At 42.1% G+C, this 19,761-nt stretch overlaps 2 protein-coding genes across 6 annotated transcripts; one reads left to right on the forward strand and one right to left on the reverse strand.

Moving 5' to 3' along the window:
• Nucleotides 1-211: 211 nt before the first annotated feature.
• dexi (Dexi homolog (mouse)) lies at nt 212-3,830 on the forward strand. 2 transcript variants are annotated; one of them, XM_076086500.1, is made up of 3 exons: nt 212-333; nt 640-1,203; nt 1,427-3,830. In XM_076086500.1, the coding sequence occupies exon 2, from the start codon at nt 763-765 to the stop codon at nt 1,030-1,032; it is 270 nt and encodes an 89-aa protein (XP_075942615.1). In that variant the 5' UTR covers nt 212-333; nt 640-762; the 3' UTR covers nt 1,033-1,203; nt 1,427-3,830. The 2 variants fall into 2 exon arrangements, with proteins under 2 accessions (XP_075942615.1, XP_075942614.1); XM_076086499.1 differs by lacking the exon at nt 212-333 and adding an exon at nt 343-503.
• A 1,353-nt stretch (nt 3,831-5,183) lies between these two features.
• On the reverse strand, nt 5,184-18,847 carry ciita (class II, major histocompatibility complex, transactivator). 4 transcript variants are annotated; one of them, XM_076086501.1, is made up of 24 exons: nt 16,920-18,237; nt 16,751-16,813; nt 15,627-15,715; nt 15,231-15,293; nt 14,665-14,712; nt 14,445-14,519; nt 13,782-13,886; nt 13,528-13,593; nt 12,922-12,969; nt 11,865-12,071; nt 11,262-11,312; nt 10,919-11,032; nt 10,764-10,823; nt 10,441-10,658; nt 8,920-10,262; nt 8,153-8,689; nt 7,703-7,882; nt 7,519-7,590; nt 7,317-7,397; nt 7,144-7,227; nt 6,943-7,026; nt 6,748-6,831; nt 6,276-6,359; nt 5,184-5,810 (listed from the first exon to the last, which is right to left on the reverse strand). In XM_076086501.1, exons 1-24 carry the CDS (start codon nt 16,931-16,933, stop codon nt 5,735-5,737), a joined length of 3,846 nt encoding a protein of 1,281 aa, XP_075942616.1. In that variant the 5' UTR covers nt 16,934-18,237; the 3' UTR covers nt 5,184-5,734. The 4 variants fall into 4 exon arrangements, with proteins under 4 accessions (XP_075942616.1, XP_075942617.1, XP_075942618.1 ...); XM_076086502.1 differs by lacking the exon at nt 16,751-16,813; XM_076086503.1 differs by having other exon boundaries at nt 15,627-15,671; nt 16,751-18,236.
• Between the last annotated feature and the right edge of the window lie 914 nt (nt 18,848-19,761).

A 19,761-nucleotide genomic window follows, 5' to 3' on the forward strand; every position in this document is an offset into this window, starting at 1 on the left:
TTTTTCTGGGAGTTGTAGTTTTCTACCATAGATATACCCTCGATACAGCATACAAAGCGAGTGGTTCTAAAACTACACTAGTCACTTCCTGTGTTAGCAGTGACAATTAAAGCAGGCGACACGTCCTCGCGAGGGGCTATTTAACTGATCGGCACCGCAACGACCAATCACGGCGGAGCCTGACAAGCGGTGAGCCAATCAACTGCCCATGCCTCCGATGACGCTTTGTGTGGTCAGGACTGTTTTGATGTAGTTCGGTAACATGTTAGAAGGGACGTTTTGCTGTTAAATCATCACCAGAAGCGTGTTTTTGTGAATGTTTCGTATTTCCCGGTACGGCTGTGTATACATGAAAACACCAAATAACTTAACTTATAGAAATGTTCGCGTTTGTTTTACACTAGCATTGTATGCTACTGTTTTTAGCCCTAGCCAGCTGGCATGGCGTGAATTCGGCAAACCCGAAGGACCAATGTCAAGAATGCGTCGAGCTAACTAACGGGGTATTTTAATCCCGTCCGCCGGTTATTATTAGCTATGCATGCTACACCCTTAAGTCTACCTGTGTTGCTGTCGTATTAATTCGGGACCGTGCAGACACATTAGCACTCAAAGCTGCCTCTCAATCACTGTTTGCAGGTCGGGACGAGCCGAGATGGACGCCCCATCCCCCCAGAGAGATTTCTAGCGGTGACACCAGCGACTCCGGTCCGCCACATCCTGGCCGCGCAACAACACAAACCGTGGCTCTCCTTCTTTTCTATGACACATCCAATTTATGCCCAGCTAGATTCGGTAGAATCGCTGTTGGACGAACTCCCATATATGTTTTATCTGGGCCTGTTCTTTGTGAACGTCCTGATCCTCTATTATGCCTTTCTAATGGAGTACATCGTCCTGAATGTGGGGATAGTATTTCTTCCCGAGGATATGGACCAGGCGCTGGTGGACCTCGGGGTGCTGTCCGATCCGGCCTCTGTCCCTTATGACACGGACACGGAGCTGGATGTGTTTGAGGGGTATCTTGAGTGACACGGCGGTCCTGGAGGAAGAAAAAGAAATTCGAGTGGTGGTGGTGAAGATGCAGAGGTCCGGGACGGACTGGACCAGCGTAAAAACTCCCTGGTCATTCATGTGGCGAAAAAGTCGCTCAAAGCGGATGCTGTTGCTGCCTTTTTCTCACACAGACACATCAGTGAAAAAGTAAGCAGAGCACACAAGACATGTACAATATTATGGACTACACGATCCAGTGGTTCCCTCACAGAAAATAACATGGGGTGCAGCTGATGCAAAGAGGAGGTTTTGGTCATTTTAAATATGATTTTCATCCACAAAGCTCCCCCTTTTTTATGATATGTTGGAACATAAGCTGTATGAAATGTTTTGGACATGATCTTCTGTCTTTTTTGTGTTTTGTCTACAGCTCTAGGTTCTCTGGGCTCAAAACAAAGGTAGCCTGAGGAAGAGATTCAGCACCGCCGCCCACATGATCAGCACTTGTCCCGTGGGAGGAGGAAGAGCTCTCTACAGTGGCTCAGCTGTCGGGTCAGTTTGTTGCCATCCTAATCGCGATTGGCTGGTCGCACACCATGGGGTTAGCACTGGCATCTGTGTCCTTGACTGTGGACACAATGAAAGATAAAAAGGAAGCACAATGTGCTCTCAAGTGGAAGGAGGCAGCTGTTCCCTGCGGATGGGAAAACAAATGTTACCAGTGATGTGCAGCATGACTCAGGTCGTCTGCATTGCAGCCAGTTCAGATAAAGTAGTCCGACATGACTTGGCATTTTCTGCCCAGACTGTGCAGGAACCGGTGGTCGACGGCTGAAGGAAGTGTGACATTTCGGTAAAACAATGTCCACTGTAGGTCTGTTGCATACTCAATCATCGACAGTACCACTAGTTTCATTCTTCTTTTATAAGTTTTCAGAATGCATTGCTACTCTGCAAGCTCACGCATCCTTGAGACGTAATTCAGAATGTGTCTTTTGAGGTCGCCCATGCTGTATGTCTGCTTCAAGGATGTACACACACTCAGGAGCACAGCTTGAACTCTGGGTGCACTGACGCTGAACACAGGCTGTCAAACTGTGAGATATAGGAGAGCGCTAATCTTTTCAAGCTCCCTTATGAATCAGAAACACCACACTTCACTGTAATGCAGAAAGTATTATTTATTTGATACAGTAAGCCCTCTGATGATCTATACCACATTAGTAAATGGGGTCTCATGCACATGCCATTTTTTCCACGTAGAAGTTAGCAGCAGTCGTGATGACAGCTGTGATCATCTGTTTGTGTTTTCAGTGCGAGTCGTGTCAAAGGAAACAGAATCCCAGAAGATATGCGTCACATATTTTACTTTTTTTATCCCATATTTCTTTATTTGTTTTAATGTTACAGATGTGTGTTAGACACATAAAGACTCAACGCATGATATCGGTTGTGTGTCTAAAGAAATGGTTTAGTTGAAGAGATTCTGTTTTATCCTTCTGTTCAGTTCATGGATTTAGAATTCAGTTAATAAGATGTATATTCTCGGCAGCAATAATAAACATGATTCAAGCAATGAGGCTGTAAGCCTTGAAGGTACTGTACATACTGTAGGTCGGTGAAGAGCACCTATAGCCCAGCTAATTAACTAAACATTGATTTTAGAGACAATACAGAGGAACCAGTATTTTTTCACTGCAAACAGCACCAGAATAAGCAAACAGTGCACAATAGTCATAGCAATGTGGTTGTTGTCCATCAAATAACTGAAGTCGTAGACACAAAAGACCTTTCAAAAATATTTGCTCACGCACGCTTCATACTCTAAACAAGCTTTAGTCCAGAATGTACTACTCTGTCAGTGTACATGAACGTTACATTCTGCTGGACAACCTTTCACTGAGATGGTGTTTCACCAACACTTTGCCACACTCAATATTACCAGATCATTGTTCACAGCCACGTCGCCTCGTGATTTCAAAAGAAACGTCTGTGTTGCAACTCAAGAACAGCGACGTTAATGATTCTGTAAAAACATTAATGACGGCACAGTTTAGTATGAACAGACGATGAGATTCACCATTTTAAACCTGATCTGTTGTGCCATGCAAGACTGAGTTCATGCTGGAGTTCATCCAGTGTTGGTTAAGGATTGCTGATAACCAAATGATTTCTTCTCATTGGATCAAGGCTGCCAGTATGAAATATTTTGTGGTGACATGTACAATGTTTGGATTGTTGTTCATGCGTTTGTATGAATCAGTGTGACTACTGACAGGATAACCATTCATCTGAAGCAGCATTTAGATCACGTGACGCTAAAGCTCAGGATACTAATATTCATGAAGTATTGTGAAACATGTTTGTATGGAGTTTGATCAAAAGTCAATGAATGGATAACAGGAAAGGTCTTACTGTAGATGAACAGTGTGTGTAAGCGAGCACTCTGGAGGTGGAGGGCATTAACAGGCTGATGTCAGTACGATGAGTTGGGTAGTTCAAATAATAAAGTCGCTGCCGAAAGTCTGAAAAAGAAAACGTGGAGGACACTAGTTTTGTATACAAACTGTTCATGGACCGCTGGTGTTGGCTGCAGGTATCTGACTGCTTGTGCTATTTCCCAGCATGATACACACTGTGCTCGTCAGGTTCTGATCAACTTCAGTGGAAACCTACGAGACTTCACTTGGACTGTGACGGATCATCTACATACAGTGCTTGTGTCACCCCTCCACATCTGCTTCTTTGCAGACATGCACATTCTGTAATAAGCTATGGATCATAACAGAGATTTATTTTCCGATGTGTATTTAATAAACTTTGAGCGAATGACAGCTTTCTTTTCTCCGCCTCTTGCTTTATTGTCATGTGTGTTCATTGATTATCTTGCAGTAGACGGAGAAGTTGTTCTTTTAAAGTGGACATGTTGATCTCAGACTGTTTACTTGTTGCCGCGTGCTCGTTTGGTGTCACTTTACATTTTGTCCACAAGATGGCATCAGTTCACCAGACAACAAGAGCTATGGTGGAACACTTTGATGCCGCTGGTGCTTGAAAAAGAAGATCCGTGACAGATCAGCGGTCCTCTGGTCGTCAGACTTATGTATGCCAGGAAAATAATGTCAGTGATTGATAGATGACATATTGTGATGTGATGCACCGTAAGTTAATCGGTAATACCAATGATAGTTGTTACGCAGTCATGAAGTTTAGCAAGGCATGATACTATTTCACATATAGTTAAATACGGGGGAATACATTTGAATGATCGATTTTCCTTTTCTATTCATTGAGCATCAAGTATGGCTTTGTCCATTCACACATTAACGGAATATAGAACTGTAATTCACTTCTTAGAGGGCTCATAAACAAGTGCATACATATTAAGGCCTTTAGCATTAATCTACTAAGAAACTGATACTTGTATTCTTCCTTCTAAAATCAATTACACAACCAAAATACGATTGAATATTAACATACAGAAGAAGCCAGATTGTGTGAAGTATTTCACATCTATGACGTACCTGATGAAAAGCAAAAAATAAATGTTTTAATTGTTGAAGAAACAAAAGTTCAAAAATTATTTAATTTGAACCGATGAACAAATCTGAGAAGTGGGTGGTGGTTCGGAGGTCTGGTGGAACCAGGTCTAAATACGTGAAACGTGTAATTCTCTGATATTTGAGCCCTTAAGTGACCTGATATTTATTTGTGTTTTATTTTACTTTTGCAGCAGCAATTTAGTAGTCTTTTTCCATAATGGTGGGGGACAGATAAATAATGAAATCATTTTCAAAATCAAAGCATCAGAGCCTCAGATATCCTGACTTTTAGTCTCAGATATGGGCCTAGCCCCCAAAGCACTGGATCCTTCATTTCCCATAATGCAACGCAACACCCTCCCTGTCTGGTAGATGTGTGACAAGTGATAACCAAGTATTTATGATACCTGTTTTGGCATGATAGCACAACTGGGTCTGCCCGCACTCTGTAACATATTGGCGGAAATATAAATAAAGTAATATGATGAACTCGGTGCTGCAGACACTACAACAATGTAAAGGTCAGTTTGCACCAAAATAGAGAACAGAAACCTGTTGGGAAGGAAGCGAAAATACGTTGGTAATAAACCGATGAACTCGGTAAACATATCAAATGATTAGTGAAAAAGAGGAAAGGAAATAATGTACCTTGTGACAATACGAAACATTTTATTTATATCAAAGTGCCATGTGATTGTTAAGCAATGTCTCATTTATAGCCACAGAAGGAGTGCAAACAAAAATGCTGTTAAATTTACACAGTGAAGAACACTCATCAAATAGCAGATCTCACAGGCAATGACAACAGACAGGAAACAAATCGATAATTGCATAAAGACAAATATCACAGTGCAAATGTGCTTCTTGAATTTCTACCGAGCATCACAACACAGCCGTACCGAACACACATGCAGTGCTGTGTGACGCTGAAGTATTCCCTCGCAGCACTTGAACCTGGCAAGAGGAACTGTTGAATACAGCAGCGGAGAATTTTTCCATTTTGGATTTGTTTTAGTGCGTTCTCTCTCTCTCTCTCTTTCTCTCTCTCTCTCCCTCTCTCTCTCTTGCTCTCTCTTTGTTCCAGGAACTGTTTCTTTAACATACATGCTTTAGAAAATGTGTTGTGTAGTGTTAACATGTATGCATGAGAAACACAATAAGAAGATAAGAAGTCCATGTCCAGGTTTCATCTCGTTCTACTGCCACTGGATCCGGTTGTCCTGCTGCTGAAGTCTCTCAAACACTCCGTATGGAATACACTGATTCCACATCCTGTGACAGGATGAGATGGAAATGGATTTTACGATGCAATCTGACATGCTTGTGAAGGAAACTAAATAACAATAACAAGTCTTTAGTTTTGGTTGTGGAGCTATTAAACCTGATGATGATCCCGCACACACACACAACCTTGTACTTATATCTTTGTGAGGACACTCACAAATGCCTTCCCTTGTCCCTTACCCTAACTTTAACGACAAAAAGCTCAATAACTGATCCCAACCGTTACCTTAACCTAAAGCTCATTCTACCCTGAACCTTAAAACCAAGTCTGAACCCTCAAACAGGCCTTTGAAGGTCTGTCCATAAGTGAGGTGACTCCGAATGTCTCAAATTAAAATTGGTCCTCCCAAAGATAGCTGTACAAGTATAAACACACACACACACACACATACACACACACACACACACACACACACACACACACACACACACACACACAAAGGGTTTTCTCACCTCAGAGTCTTAATTTTTGTACAGTTTCTCAGACTGGCTCCCAAACTTTGTGCTCCAACGTCTGTTAGCTTGTTATACTTCACGCTGTCGAACAGAAACAAGTTTACACTTTAAATGTCTCTTCAATGTGTCAACATATTAGTGACTACAGACCAACAGATCAGCTGATCAACATTTACATGTTTCTATTCATATTTCACTGGTTCCTCTTTTGATGTGTGTGTGTGTGTGTGTGTGTGTGTGTGTGTGTAAGTGTGTTTCCATTTCTGTCTGTTGAGGGTTTGCTGAAAATGATAGTCACTACAAAATACAGATGTGGTACATTTTCTCATTCAGTAAATAAACCAAGATGTATTTCTCTGTTTCTACGAGATATTTGTTGCTGTGATACTTAAAGAATCAAATATGAAGTTATCAAAGCAGACACATACACACAGGAATCCCAAATGTCGAATGAAAAAGTGAGTCTTACTCCAGTTCAGTGAGTGAAGCCACGTGTGGGAGGACAGCTGCTAAGCTCTCTGCCCCTTCATCAGAAATCTCATTACTGTAGAGACTGGAAAAAATAGAGGGAGGTGAAATTATAGTGAGTCCACGGTATGTGCAACTGTGGGTGTTGTTTAGGTATATGCGTGTGTGTGTGTGTGTGTATGTGTGTAATATATACCTTAAACAGTGCAGTTTGGGCAGATCCCTCAGTGTTGCCGCTAATCTCTTAACCCCCTGGTCTCCGATACAGTTCTGTGAGAGACTAGAAACCACAAGTAGAGGGTTAACACTAAGATCTTACAATGTAAAACACTAAATGGTTTATTTTGTATTGTGAGGTCAGATTTAGCTTTTTATATCGTCAACATGTAGTACTCACTTGAGTATCTCCAGGGAACCATGTGAGACTAGAGCATCAGCCAATTTCTCTGCTCCTTTGTCCCCTAGCTTACTGTTCTCTAGACTGAAGGAGGAGAGAGAGAGACTGTCAGACACTAGAAACAAATACATAAACACAGAGAGAGAACTAGAAGTAAAGGGGTGTATATTTACTCTAAGTGCTGTAGGTTATGTAGACCTGGCAGGAGCTCCCAAAGCTTGGGAAGAACCAGGGGACCTTTTTCTGGACCAAGCCTAGAGAGAAAAATAATGTCATCATCATCACCACCATTATCATCATCATCACCACCATCATCATCATCATCATCATCATCACCACCATCATCATCAGTTCAAATGTCAGAGCTATACTCACTCAAACTCCAGTTTGTGTAGCTCTTTGACAGCTGGCACTCCCTCTGCCAGAATGGAATCTGATTGGCTGGAACTACAATTAAACACAACACACACTTCAGGGGCCAGACACATAGTTTGTATGTTGCAAAGGGTCACTGTGTGTATCTTTGTGTCTGTGTGTGTGTGTGTGTGTAGTGTGTTACCTGTCCGACAGCCTCTTGTGCATATGTATGTTCACCAGCTTTGCCAGGTGCTCCACGTGACACACCTGTGTGGCTTTCAGAGGATGGATCTTGAATTTGGACACCGTCTCTTGTAGGAGGTCTTCTTCACCACTGTGCTCTAGCTGCTCCCATAAGGTGATGACATCAGCAATGCATGCCCTAGAAGACACCCAAGGGTTGACTTTGGCATCACCGAAATGTCAGCGGACACTGATGAAGGTATAAATTGCCAAAAAATTGCTACTGTAGGTAGTAAGCTAGTTAGCCAGACATAACAATGACACCGTTCTAAAAACGTTTAATGTAAAGTATCACTGTTACTTCAGCCTCATGCACATCCCTTTGGATTCTGGCAAAATCCCAAACTTGACAGACCCTTATTAGCCTTGCTAAGCTATTACTTTTTGAGATGTACATTGTAACCAGTACCTGTATGTGTTGATGTTGTTGAGCCCCACCAGAGCTCTGAGTCCTGAAATCTGTATCCCAGAATCCTCCAGATCCAAACAGAACCTTCTTCCTTCAGTTCCACCCCTTTCGAGAACGTTCTGCACAGCGAACACGTCCGACGGCTTGAATGGAACTCCATGAAACGTCAGGACTTCTGGAAGATTTGCTGCCAGGTGAGCGACTAATCGTGTGCTGCCACTGTCTCTGCTACCATCGCCATGCATGGAACTCGCCTCATAAACATAGTGGCAAGCCTCCAGGACCTGGGCGGGGCTCAGGTCATGATGGGAGAGCCCCTCAAGGTGTCTTGTTACTAAAGCCTGCTTGGCGGCCACCATATCTCTGAAGGATGTCTCTGTGTATGAGTGAAGCCTCTGCAGCTCTGTTCTGTTGTGGAACAGGAGCCCGACTGCAAATCGCTGAGTGAGATCGACCTCCTCCCTCTGAGGCCGCCGACGTTCCTTCTGGCCTGACTGGAAAGGGAGGGTCTGGAGGAAGGCACGGTCTGTTATGGTCCTGGGGAAACAGAAAGTAAGAAAGAGTCAGGGAAATCCAGAGCACTGAAAGTAAAAGAGAAAGGAGGCTAGGAGTGGAAAGGGATATGCTCTTTTATTTTCAATTAAGGGGCACAGAAGATATCATGCCTGATTAAAGCCTTAAAACTGCCTTTAATTCACTCTATCAATTAACCACAACCCATTTAATCTTGAGGCCTATTTTCTTCTGAGTAATCAAGAAACTTTTACCTTGACAGAGACAGATGAACCGCTGCCAGGTAACTCTGAAGGAAAGGGTTGGCCCACAACAGGATGTGGTCATCACTTGCAATAGCGTCTTCAGTAGACGTCCTCCCCTTCTTTCCCCTCTTTTCTCTATTCTTTCGTGTTCTTATTTCTTCTCTGTCCTCTCTTCCTCCTCCCTCCCTCTCACCACTTGAGTCACCCTGCCTCGTCCTTAGGTGGTAAGAGAAGAAGAGCCCCGTCCTTTGGCCGAACGCCTTGAGTTTGGCAGATATCTGTTCTGTGGGGAGGATGGAAGAGTTTGCTTTGACCCCCTTCCAGGCCAGACAACTCAGCTGGGACAGCAACTCTCTCTCTGTTCTATCTACTTCCCCGCCAACACTCTTCATCCCCTCCCCATCAACGTCATCTTCCTCTTTTTCGCTTTGGTTACGAGAGCGAGTGCGAACCAGTGCTCTGGACTTTGTCCGAGTGTTTTTTTGACGCCTATTCACTTGAGAACTTCTTGAGATTTGTGTCTGCGTTTTTTCTACTGATTGCACAGACACTTCTGATTGAGTTTCAGCATCCGGGAGTGTGCCACTACGGTCCTTTTCCAGTTTCAGATGAAGCACTTGATGACAGAGCCCGGTTAAAGTTCTTGGTAGGTCCTCCGAACTTTTGCACTGCTCTAAAACCAAACAGACCAACCGACATAGTCCAGGGTTCCAACAGAGGAGTTGTAGATAGCTGCAGCTTTTCAAACAGCTCAAAGCAGGTGCTCTGAGGTCAGGATCAGTGAAGTACTGGGATAAATATGTTTCTACGTTTGTGGGGTTAAAGCCACACACCTCTAAAAGACTGTCTGTCCGCCTGAGTAGCTGGCTGGCAGTGCCTCTTGGTCGAGTGGAGAGCAGAAGAGTGCAGCCTGGAAGGAGGACCCTCTGAAGGATGGCAGAATATAACTGTCTTACTGTGTAGTTCTGTGCTTTACTTTCTTTTAGCAATGACGTTATCAAGTCTTTTTCTTGAGTCTGGAGAAGAATTTCATAGTCCCGCAACTCGTCAAACCCATCAAAAATGACGAGCACACGCTTAGGGGCTGCGAGAATTTGAGCATACACTGCCTCTGGGTCCATGCAGGAAGGGGCAAAAGAGGAGAAGTTTAAAAGAAGGGTCTGAAGGCTATAGGTTGCTTCCGATAAAGAGAGTGCTTTGCCGTCTAAAACGAAGACAAAGTCAAACTGTGGGATGCAGTTTCTGGACCAGTCAAGACACAGTTTTCTGATCAGGGTGGTTTTTCCCATGCCAGCATTGCCGAGTAGCAATATGTAGCATTTGGGTTTGTCTCCATTTGAGCCTTCGAATATCTGAGTGGAAAAAGACAAACATGTACTGTAGGTACCAGCCAGTGGTTTCAGCAATGTTCTTGACCTGTTTGTCTAGTCTTATCAACAAATCAGAAATCTTATGCGAAGTATACTTAAGTTTTGGCTGAAAGCACTTGATCGTAACTGTTTTACGACTGAATTAAAGTGAAACTCTTACCTGAATGTGCCCCAACAAGCTTTTTTGCCGATCTGTATCTCCCGTGATGACTAGTTCCTTGTCCAGGACTTTGTTGGTGTTCTTTCCAGACCGGAGAATCTCTCTCTGGCTCACTTGCACATCTACGTAATGAGAAGTCAGACAAAGGCCTGACTCCATATCCTGGCAGGTTTGACTCACGTGTGCTTTGGCTTCCTGAATGTAGTCCTTTGCAACCTCTGAAAAAGAAACAAAACTGAATTTGAAACTGCTTCTCCGTGATTTATACAGGAATTCTTTTACATCAAAGCAGAAGGGAGAAATAAAAGCATGTGGTAACGTACGTGGAATATCAAGGACTGTGGGAGACTGAGGAAGAGGTGATTCCTTACATGTAGACATCTCTGAAAAACAGGCCAAGGTATTTGTGTCATGGAAACAACTCTGCAAAGTGATTTACACACAAGAAGAAAGAAATCAGAGAGTAACTGGTTCTCACCATTGTTGGGGGAGAGGGGTAAGGCACAAGGTGAAGACATGGCTTTGCTAGCGGTGTCTGACAGAGATCCCGGTGGGGCTGAACTCATTTGGACTGGCGCTACTGCTCCGTCCACTACAAACACAATAGAAGAACTGTTAAGAACCTGCATTCACACATACAGAAGTCTGCAGAGAGTGGTTTCCATGTTGCTGCCATAAAGGCAGAGCTCAAACTGTACATGTGGAAATATAACCTACATAACACTGCCGGAATGAGATCTCTGCATACATACACATGAGGTAAAGACCGGCAGACACCCACATATACATGCACATCCCAGATTAAAGACTTTTTTACTCACTCGGGGAGAGGGGTGGCACTTGCTGTTTGAAGGGGGGTGAGGTAGCAGGAACTATATAGGAAACAAGTGTTAGAGTATTTACTGTTGATATAGCATATGTTCAATACATATACATACATGAGGGGGCAAGGCAAGTTAATTTGTTTGACACATTTCATATACTAAGTGCTTGACATAGTGCACGGAATACATTTAATAGTAAAAGAGTAACACAATACAACACAAATTTAGTTCAGGATGTGGAATTAGATTCACAACAAATCTCAAATCTTCTGGGAGGTTTATCCCAGCATGCTAACTACAGGCAGATTGGCATCCTTTACTGTGAGTGGCAGTGTCCTTTTTTAATACAACCACTGGCAGTCACCAAAGTTAGAAATGTTCAAATCCTTTTTGTGGGAAGGGGTGGGGGCTTTAAACAAAAGAGGACCAAGGACTGAGCCTTGAGAGACTCCGCAGGCCACTGGATACATAAAGTTATTACAAACAGAGACAAAATATTCAACAATATTCAAAATCAATCTGATTGACTCAAATGCAGCATAGTATTCGATGGGACTACACAATCAACATTGCATGCATATATGTGAATACTCTACTCACCCAATATGTAAGTAGGTGTAGCAGCTGTATTGGGGAGTGGAAGTCTGATAAGCGGATGAGAGAGCCTCAGTGTCCGAACAACCTGATATGCTGGAGTGTCTGGGATGGGGACAAACTGAATGGAGGGATGGAGATGAAGGATTCTTGGTGGAGTGGTGGAGAGGCCAGCCGTCTCTGCTGAACTCGGCTCTGACCCTGTGTCAGTGCCTGCAAAAGAAGCAGAGACAACGTCCTTATCTTTTCTCTGCTGTCTCTCTGCAAGTTTTGTTAACCTTGAGCGTATCAAAAACTGTGATTGGACAAAGAAAACAAGCTGATAGTTTAGGTTCCAAGTGAATAACAAGGGATTTAGATTCAACTATTTTGTGTCAAGACTGAAACTTTCACTTTAGCAGACTTGAAAGACTTAAAAAAGGAAAGCTCAGTGCTCAAAAGTAGACCGATAGCCCTGAACTTACAACAATGTACAGCAAGTAATCGTCAACAACTCATCTGGAAAGACAATAGATTTTATCAAACTGAGAACTAGATTGGATATCTAAAAAGCACCAAACTGATCTGGAGGAAGCCGGGTGAAGTGAGAGTTCTTCTTTCAGTTTATCAACTTGTCCTAATCTGATGACTTCAAAATTAAACTTCCTGTTTCTTGATCTGCAATCCAATGGCACGAAGGAACCAAGTCAAGTATAGCCCACCAACATCCCTTTAAAGCATGAGTCTAATGTTGCTACCCGAGCCGCACAAGATTTGCCTTGGTTGTGAAATGTCACTTTATTTATATAAGTCTAATGTATGTTTATTCTGTATGAGTTAAAAGAGTATGCATGGGATTTCTTCCTTCTTTTGCCAGAATATGTGGAATATTTCTGAAAATAGAAGACCATAGGCACTTGCTCTCTGTGTTTGTTTATGAGAGACTGTGGAAGTGTATATGTATGTTGTTAGTGTGTATATGTGGACGAGTGTTCAGAGGCTTAAATTGTATGTAAAAATGTACAATGTCTATCTGTTCCCCTAACAATTGCATCAGTTTACAGCAGGAACATTAGAAACTGACCTTGAGTGACAGATGGATCAGCCGGTGCCACTTTGGTTTTTGGTTGACCTGCAAGAGTTGAAGAACCAACATTACAACATGGTTCTTAGCTAACCTCATGTGAACCCAATTTTCTAAAGGAAAATATTGTATTAGGAAGTTTTTGTTCCTTAACTACAAAACATGTTAGCATCTTAGCATTTCTGCTAACGAATGCTGCACAGTTTCAGATTTTCCTGCTGCTCCACGCAGCCATTGGTTTCCATTATGACATCTTTGTTGCATGCTGATTAACAGCACAGATTCATTTGAAAACTCTGCAGTGCATCATCTCATGATGATGTTCAAAAACATTGATGCCCACTTGATGTTCACTGTGGTATTTCAAAAGTCTGCTAAATGATTTTCCTAATAGACGGACGTAGATGAAACCAATGGCGGCCTGAGACAGTCAACAAAACACATAGTCTCCTAAAACACAGCAGCATGGTTTGCAGAATTATTAAACTAGCCACACGATGGGCTGGTGACTGACACAGTGCAGGTTATATATTTCCCAGTGCCCCACATTTAGAGCCACGCCATTAATATGTATTAGACAGAAACCAAACAGTCTGGGTAGGTCACCTGCTGCTTTTTGTCTTTTGGGCCTTGATGGTGTGTTCTCATCAGTGCACTGTGGTGACCGGGGAACTGGAGAGAAGGAATTTTAAATAAAACATGTAAACTTTCCAAGCAAGTGAAACAGATTCATTACTTGTAGAATGTTGTGTCTGCAATCCTAAAGTTAAGTTTTCTATGACAAAAGAGTGATCAGGAGGGTTTTCACACAACCGAGCAGACTGCAGTTAGTAGGTTCTAGTTAGTGGACGGTTTTCTACCTCTGGGTCTTTTTCTCCTGTTATTTGTTTTGCTTGTATTTTTGTCCGTCTGCTCCCGCTGGTGGCTGTCTGGGCTGGGCAGCTCTGTTGGCCCAGGAAGAGCACCTGAAGTGTTTGAAAGAGGAAGTAAAAGAGTCAGTGATGCAGTCAACAGACACATTAACCAGAAGTGGTCGTTATTCTCATGCATTTCAGTAGTGAACGGAAAAACAGGGCAGTGAAGCATGTTTGTCCAAACATGTTGCAGATTTTAAAAAGGAAGTGGTAGACGGTAAAACCTGCAACTGTGACTTCAAACATCACCATGGAAATAGATTATTTACCCTTTTGTTTTTTTTGGCATTGGCTTTACTTCCTTGGTGTTTGGGGTCTTACAGACTCCACTGCAAAATGTTCTGCATCAATTTTGATCTTATTAAAACCCACTCGGTAAAGGTGTTTATAACACTTCTCTTTGGACATTTACGGAAGGTAACAAAAATGCTACAATGGCCAAACGGCATTGTTATTATACCAAATAAGGAAATACATGAATTGTATGTGATATGGACTGCGGCCTTCTATGATTAACACTTTGTAATATCTAATAAAAGTATTTATATTCCTCCTTGACTCACATTTATTGCTTGTTATGTGTTAAAAATTAAAAGAAGGGCTCCTTACTGCAGGTGCTAATGAGTTCATCCTCACAATTCAACCATCGATCATCAAAGAGCACATCCGTGTCGAGGTCAGGAACTGCGTAGAGGGAAGCAGACAATAGATCACCTTTGTGTTCATACTTGAATATGTGTGTTTATGTGTCAGCCATTTGAGCCAATCTTAAGTGTGTTATTACATTCTGCAGACTGTAAATTAATGGGAATGTTTGATTGCAACTTACCCACAAAATTTCCCAGGTAATCATCGTTAAAGAATTCAGATAAATCATCTAAAACACAAATAATGAGCATTATTGGACAAAACACTTGCAACAGTTGTCTTTCATGTCTTTCATTCAACATTTGCTGATGAATCGTTGAAAGTTTCACAGTTCATTTGGCCTGCATGTCTGTTTCTGGGGCTGCTTTTCTAAATCCAGCTTGTCTCAACTATAATATATAATATAAGACTAAGAAAATGAAGATATTAAATGCCAGAAATGTTTAAAAACTCTTTCCCATTCAACATGCCCATTGGATTAGTGATTTGATTATTTCAATAATTAAGTCCTCTATTGCTGCAGTTAATGCAACAGTAGCTTGGTGGTGATCCTGGCGTATTAAACTCACTATATTTCCATTAATGTTCCGTTGCATTTCTTTTATGAGGTTATTGGGATAAACACGGTCTGCTTCATAAAATGGGGTAAAAGCAGCAGCTTTCCATGTAATCAGCGCGTTGATCCATGTTGAACCATTCAACCCTTCCAGAGTCTAGTCGGGTTATTCAAACTCAAACAACACTCACCTGGTAGATCTCCCAAGAAAGGACAGATAAACGGGTCCTGATCCAATTCCTGCATCTTTACACCTGACACACAAACACACACATAAAATGAAATTAACATATTGACACATGAGTAGGGAAGTTGCGTGAATACTGTGTTAAACTGAAGGCCACCTCTTGATCTGTGGGCACTGATTGGCTCCTCACAGACAGCATCAGATGAGGAGTTGACATGTTTTGGCAGCCACAGTGGTTTTAAAAAAAATCTTATCAAGCTTTGCACATGATCCCACTTTAGGTTTCATAATTTCCTCATTTCGAAATCTCATTTCAAACCCAAATGCTGCCGTCATTGTTAAAATACACAAAGGATGAGAAGTAAATATATAGATAAATGTAATCCTCTGAATCACAAACCATTTGCCCACTTTTGCTGCCGGTGCCGTGCAGCAGATGAAAGAGCTACAGATGACAGAAAAGAGTTTCCATTTATGTACCGTCTGTCCCTACACAGAGATGTAAAGCACACATAGAACAAGAATAATGTTACCTGGCAGCAAACAACAAGTCCAGGTGATTTGGAATATTTATGAGAATAATTCTTTTAGCAAACAGTCCCATATTGAGCAATGCATATTGAAACATCCCTACTTATATAATGTTAAGAGTCATTGTTGGTAATGATGATGAAGTGTGCGTCTTAATGTTTCAGTTTGAAGGGGTCAAAAGCCTTCACAATAGATTATCAGGCATAGGTTATCAACCAGGGGCTGTTTATCAGCACTCTGACAAGTTACACTTAAGAGGCTTGACTTTACTTAACTAAAAGCAAAGATGTATTTACCCAGCAAACACTGTTTTATGTTCTCAGGCTTACATTAATGTTTTGTGTGTTTGTTTGTTTGTGTGTGTGTGTGTACGTGGTTTGTGTCTAGCCGGTGGAAGTGGTTTTCTGCACTATATTTTGATGTGTGTGTGTTTGTTTCTTGTATTTTTTTCTCTCTTTTGTTTTATAGTTTCGTTTTCTTTATCACGTTTGTCTGAATGTCAATTGTTGAAGTATGGATCCTAATATAAAGCATAATGAGTTCAGAACATGTTATAAGGGCCTACAAATAAAATGACCTTAACCTCGACTGACAGAGGAGAACAGTGCCACTGTTGTTTCACACTCCTCTTGTCCTCCATTTAAGAGCAGCTCTGAGGTCAGTTATTATTTACACAACAGTTTTACATACAATATATATATACTGTATATGTAATGTAGTAATGTGTCATGTAGCAATTAAGATGCAAAATGAAACCAAGTAATGAAAAACAATAACTATATAATAATATATGATATATGGAATTAAAACCATTTAATAGACAAATGCATGGTGTGCTGCAACGTGTGTTCGGGGGATTACAGTTGACAAGAAAGCAACAGTTAAGCTAAACAATCCTGTTCTGAAACACACCGATGGACAGAGATACTGTATTACTCATCATGACCAATGCTGCAGTGTATTGTACAGTCATCACAAAATGTGCATGCTTGCCTCCGTCTCTGTGCTGCAGCTGTCCAGGACGCTAAACGGCTTCTCCTAACCAGCGAGAGAAACCTGAGCTCTCTTAAAGTTAGTTTTTATAAATCAAAAGACAAACGATGACTTTCTTAGTCGGAGTAAGAAAGGATTTTTACTCAAACTTCAAACTTGGGTTGCCTACTGTGTCAGGAACATGATGGTCTCAGTTCGAGGCTCCTCAGGCTTTCGTTGCGTTCTGATACAGCTACTATACAAATATTTCAAATCATTATCAAACTGTATTGATTGAACTTTGAAACTTGGACAGGGGATGAGACAAAACCACCAACGAGTCGTTTGAAATGCTTGTCTTGTTGACTCATTGAGGTACTTTGGACACAATAAATCACTACATTTTCAGATGACCCGGTCTAAAAGGGTTGTAGGTGGACAAAACAACAGTGTCTGACGCCTGAAAGACCACAAAGGGTGTTAGGAGTTTCCTATAATTGGCTCATAGATGGTTCTTGTGTATTTGGAGAAGAGGGAGCGCAAAAACAAGCAGATTCAGAAAAAGGTGCTTCTGATCTGATCCACGTCAGGTGGCGTTTGAGGGGTTGAACAAGCACGAGGGAGCACCTGAACTGTTCTCTCTGTGTGGGGGTCATTTCATCTCTGTCTGACAGTCAACTGCATGTTTATTGCCCTCCATCACTTTCCACTGGGATGCCTTCTCAACCCTCTAGTCGGACCACCAAACTCAGTTCCCTCTAGAGGCTCCACTTGAGGAAACATTTGAAGAAAATTAGCCACACGTATCTGGGTCATAAAACTTTACAAGTCCAAGATAGGCTTAGGATCCGGGTGGCACAGCCAGACTGCCAAATACAATGGCAGGTATGTTGTTTGACGACCTGTAAGGTTACATTGTATTAGCAGGTTGTGGTTAGAATTTCTGCCACACACACGCACACACACACACCTACGCACACACACCGACACACACACACACACACACACACACACACTCTTACCATACAAAACCAAGAACCCTGACTTCCAGCCAGAACACAGACTCCTGGCATCAACTTTAGACTTTCAACTGAACCAATAAATCTTGAATTTCCAGATCCAAGTTTCCTGTTACGCCGAGCATATCGTGTGCACTTGCTGTGTACTGTAAAGGATGACGTTAATACATCAGGTGCCATTTTAGTCCATATTAAAAAACAATAGCAGTGGGTGACTTGCCGCATGATAACACACAAAAAAAAGCTATGAAGAACTGGTCAACTTAAATACATCACCAGGCATGCTCTGTCACAGCAACCTCATCAATAAAAACATGCACAAGACTACATGCTGCGCAACACATGGCCGAGGTGAGAAAAGCTGCAAGAAAAAGAAAGAAAAAGCCTTGAATGTTGCTGAATCTTGATCATTCATAAAGTAACATATCCACGCTGGCCATCGCCTATACTGTGCATGCGTTTAGTTTTTGCTTTCTTTTCATTCCCTGGAAGTCCCCCTAAATACCCTGCATTCATTAACTTACCCTGCCAACGCCCTTTCATTTACTCATGCACCATTTTGCACATGCAAATATGTTGGAGTAGAGACACTTTACACACGGAAAGTTTGGAAGTGCAAATAAAAAACACCACAGCTTACAGAAGACTATCAAACGCAATATTTTTGGGCAAAATGTTACTTAAAGGCAGAAAATATTAAATGGTAAAATGCATTTTTAGAAATCACATTTTCTTAATTCTTATTACCTAAATGACGCAAAGCATTGATCAAACTGTTAACACTGCGCATCAGTAAGCCAACTTGAAATCATTACACAACGGAGCTCATGTACACTAAACAATATTTAGAGAGGACCGCACACCCCCTCCGACATCTTTTCCTGACCATGCTTGCACTCTTTGGATAAACGTGCCCGAGTCGCACCTTCGGATAAGGGATAACAGTTACCTGCCTGTCGCCTCACTGGATGTCGCTCATGTCCACTGAACTCCGGCTCGAAAGCTTTTTCCCCCCCGCTGTGCAATAAACTTTTCAGGTGCTGTGTGTTCTTCAAACGCAGCAGACATTCTCTGATGCGCCTTATAGTACCTCTAGTGCGCACAACGGTCTGATATTAAACAGGGGTTTTACTTTCACTTTGGCCGATTGCGCACCAGAGGTGCCAATCCGTGGCGGGGATAGATGGCGGCACCTGAAGCAGCAGTTTGTTTCTGGAGGAAACAGGCAGTTTGGGTTTAGGTCCTCATGTAACTGCCATCATGAAGACACGTCTTTGAAAACCTGTCACTCCTTAAATGATCAGTTGAACACAGAGGGTTGTGAGGTATGTGATGGAGCACAGTCAAAGCTAAACCCTAAATAACGGACTGTACACTATAAAGCACGCGCTCAAAATGCAGGTGTTGCTAATCAACACTAATCAGACAAACCAGGCCAGACTAAAGGTCAGTGAGACACAACGTCAACAAACGAATAGGTACAGAGTTTAAACTGTGCACACCTCTCCTGTTCTTAAGTCCCTTATGCTCTGGCTTCCAGTAATTTCCTTTTACTTCATTAAAAATCCATTCATGGACTTCTCCAGGATTTTCTTGCAGATATGTGGCCATGATACCTCACTCGTTGACCACTGATTCCACCATGCCAGCTCCAACAAATTTCTGCGGTTCCGAAAAATAACCTCCCTTTGCACGTGAAGACAGCCAGCACCTGACTCAAAAGTCACCTTTTTCCACGTGTTCCTGCCACGGATCAGTTATTATACAAAATTAAGTCTCAGTTATCTTTTACGTCACTATTATTGTTGTCATGTCACTTCCCCTGCTCATTTCCCTCTATGTCTAAGGTCCTCTTTCGTATACAAGAGTATGAGCTCTACCAAACTGTGTGCAGACACATGTTCATGTTTTGCTTGTGGAGCACTTTTACCTAGCAAGGCGCTTTCTGTTCCAAATATTACACAATTGAATATATGCTCTTTTGAAATCTACTACTGATTCCCTGTGTGACAT

The sequence above is a fragment of the Anarhichas minor genome, unplaced genomic scaffold, assembly GCF_050575085.1.
Source record: "Anarhichas minor isolate MPS153535 unplaced genomic scaffold, ASM5057508v1 ptg000007l, whole genome shotgun sequence".
Lineage (NCBI taxonomy): Eukaryota > Metazoa > Chordata > Actinopteri > Perciformes > Anarhichadidae > Anarhichas > Anarhichas minor.

Coding starts and splice junctions, on each gene's coding strand:
- dexi (XM_076086499.1), top strand. CDS start 411: ATGCTACTGTTTTTAGCCCTAGCCAGCTGGCATGGCGTGAATTCGGCA. Junction 504..639: donor GCGTCGAGCTAACTAACGGG/GTATTTTAATCC, acceptor CACTGTTTGCAG/GTCGGGACGAGCCGAGATGG.
- ciita (XM_076086501.1), bottom strand. Junction 10,824..10,918: donor ACCCCTCTCCCCCAACAATG/GTGAGAACCAGT, acceptor CCTGTTTTTCAG/AGATGTCTACATGTAAGGAA. Junction 6,832..6,942: donor CCCAAACTGCACTGTTTAAG/GTATATATTACA, acceptor TATTTTTTCCAG/TCTCTACAGTAATGAGATTT.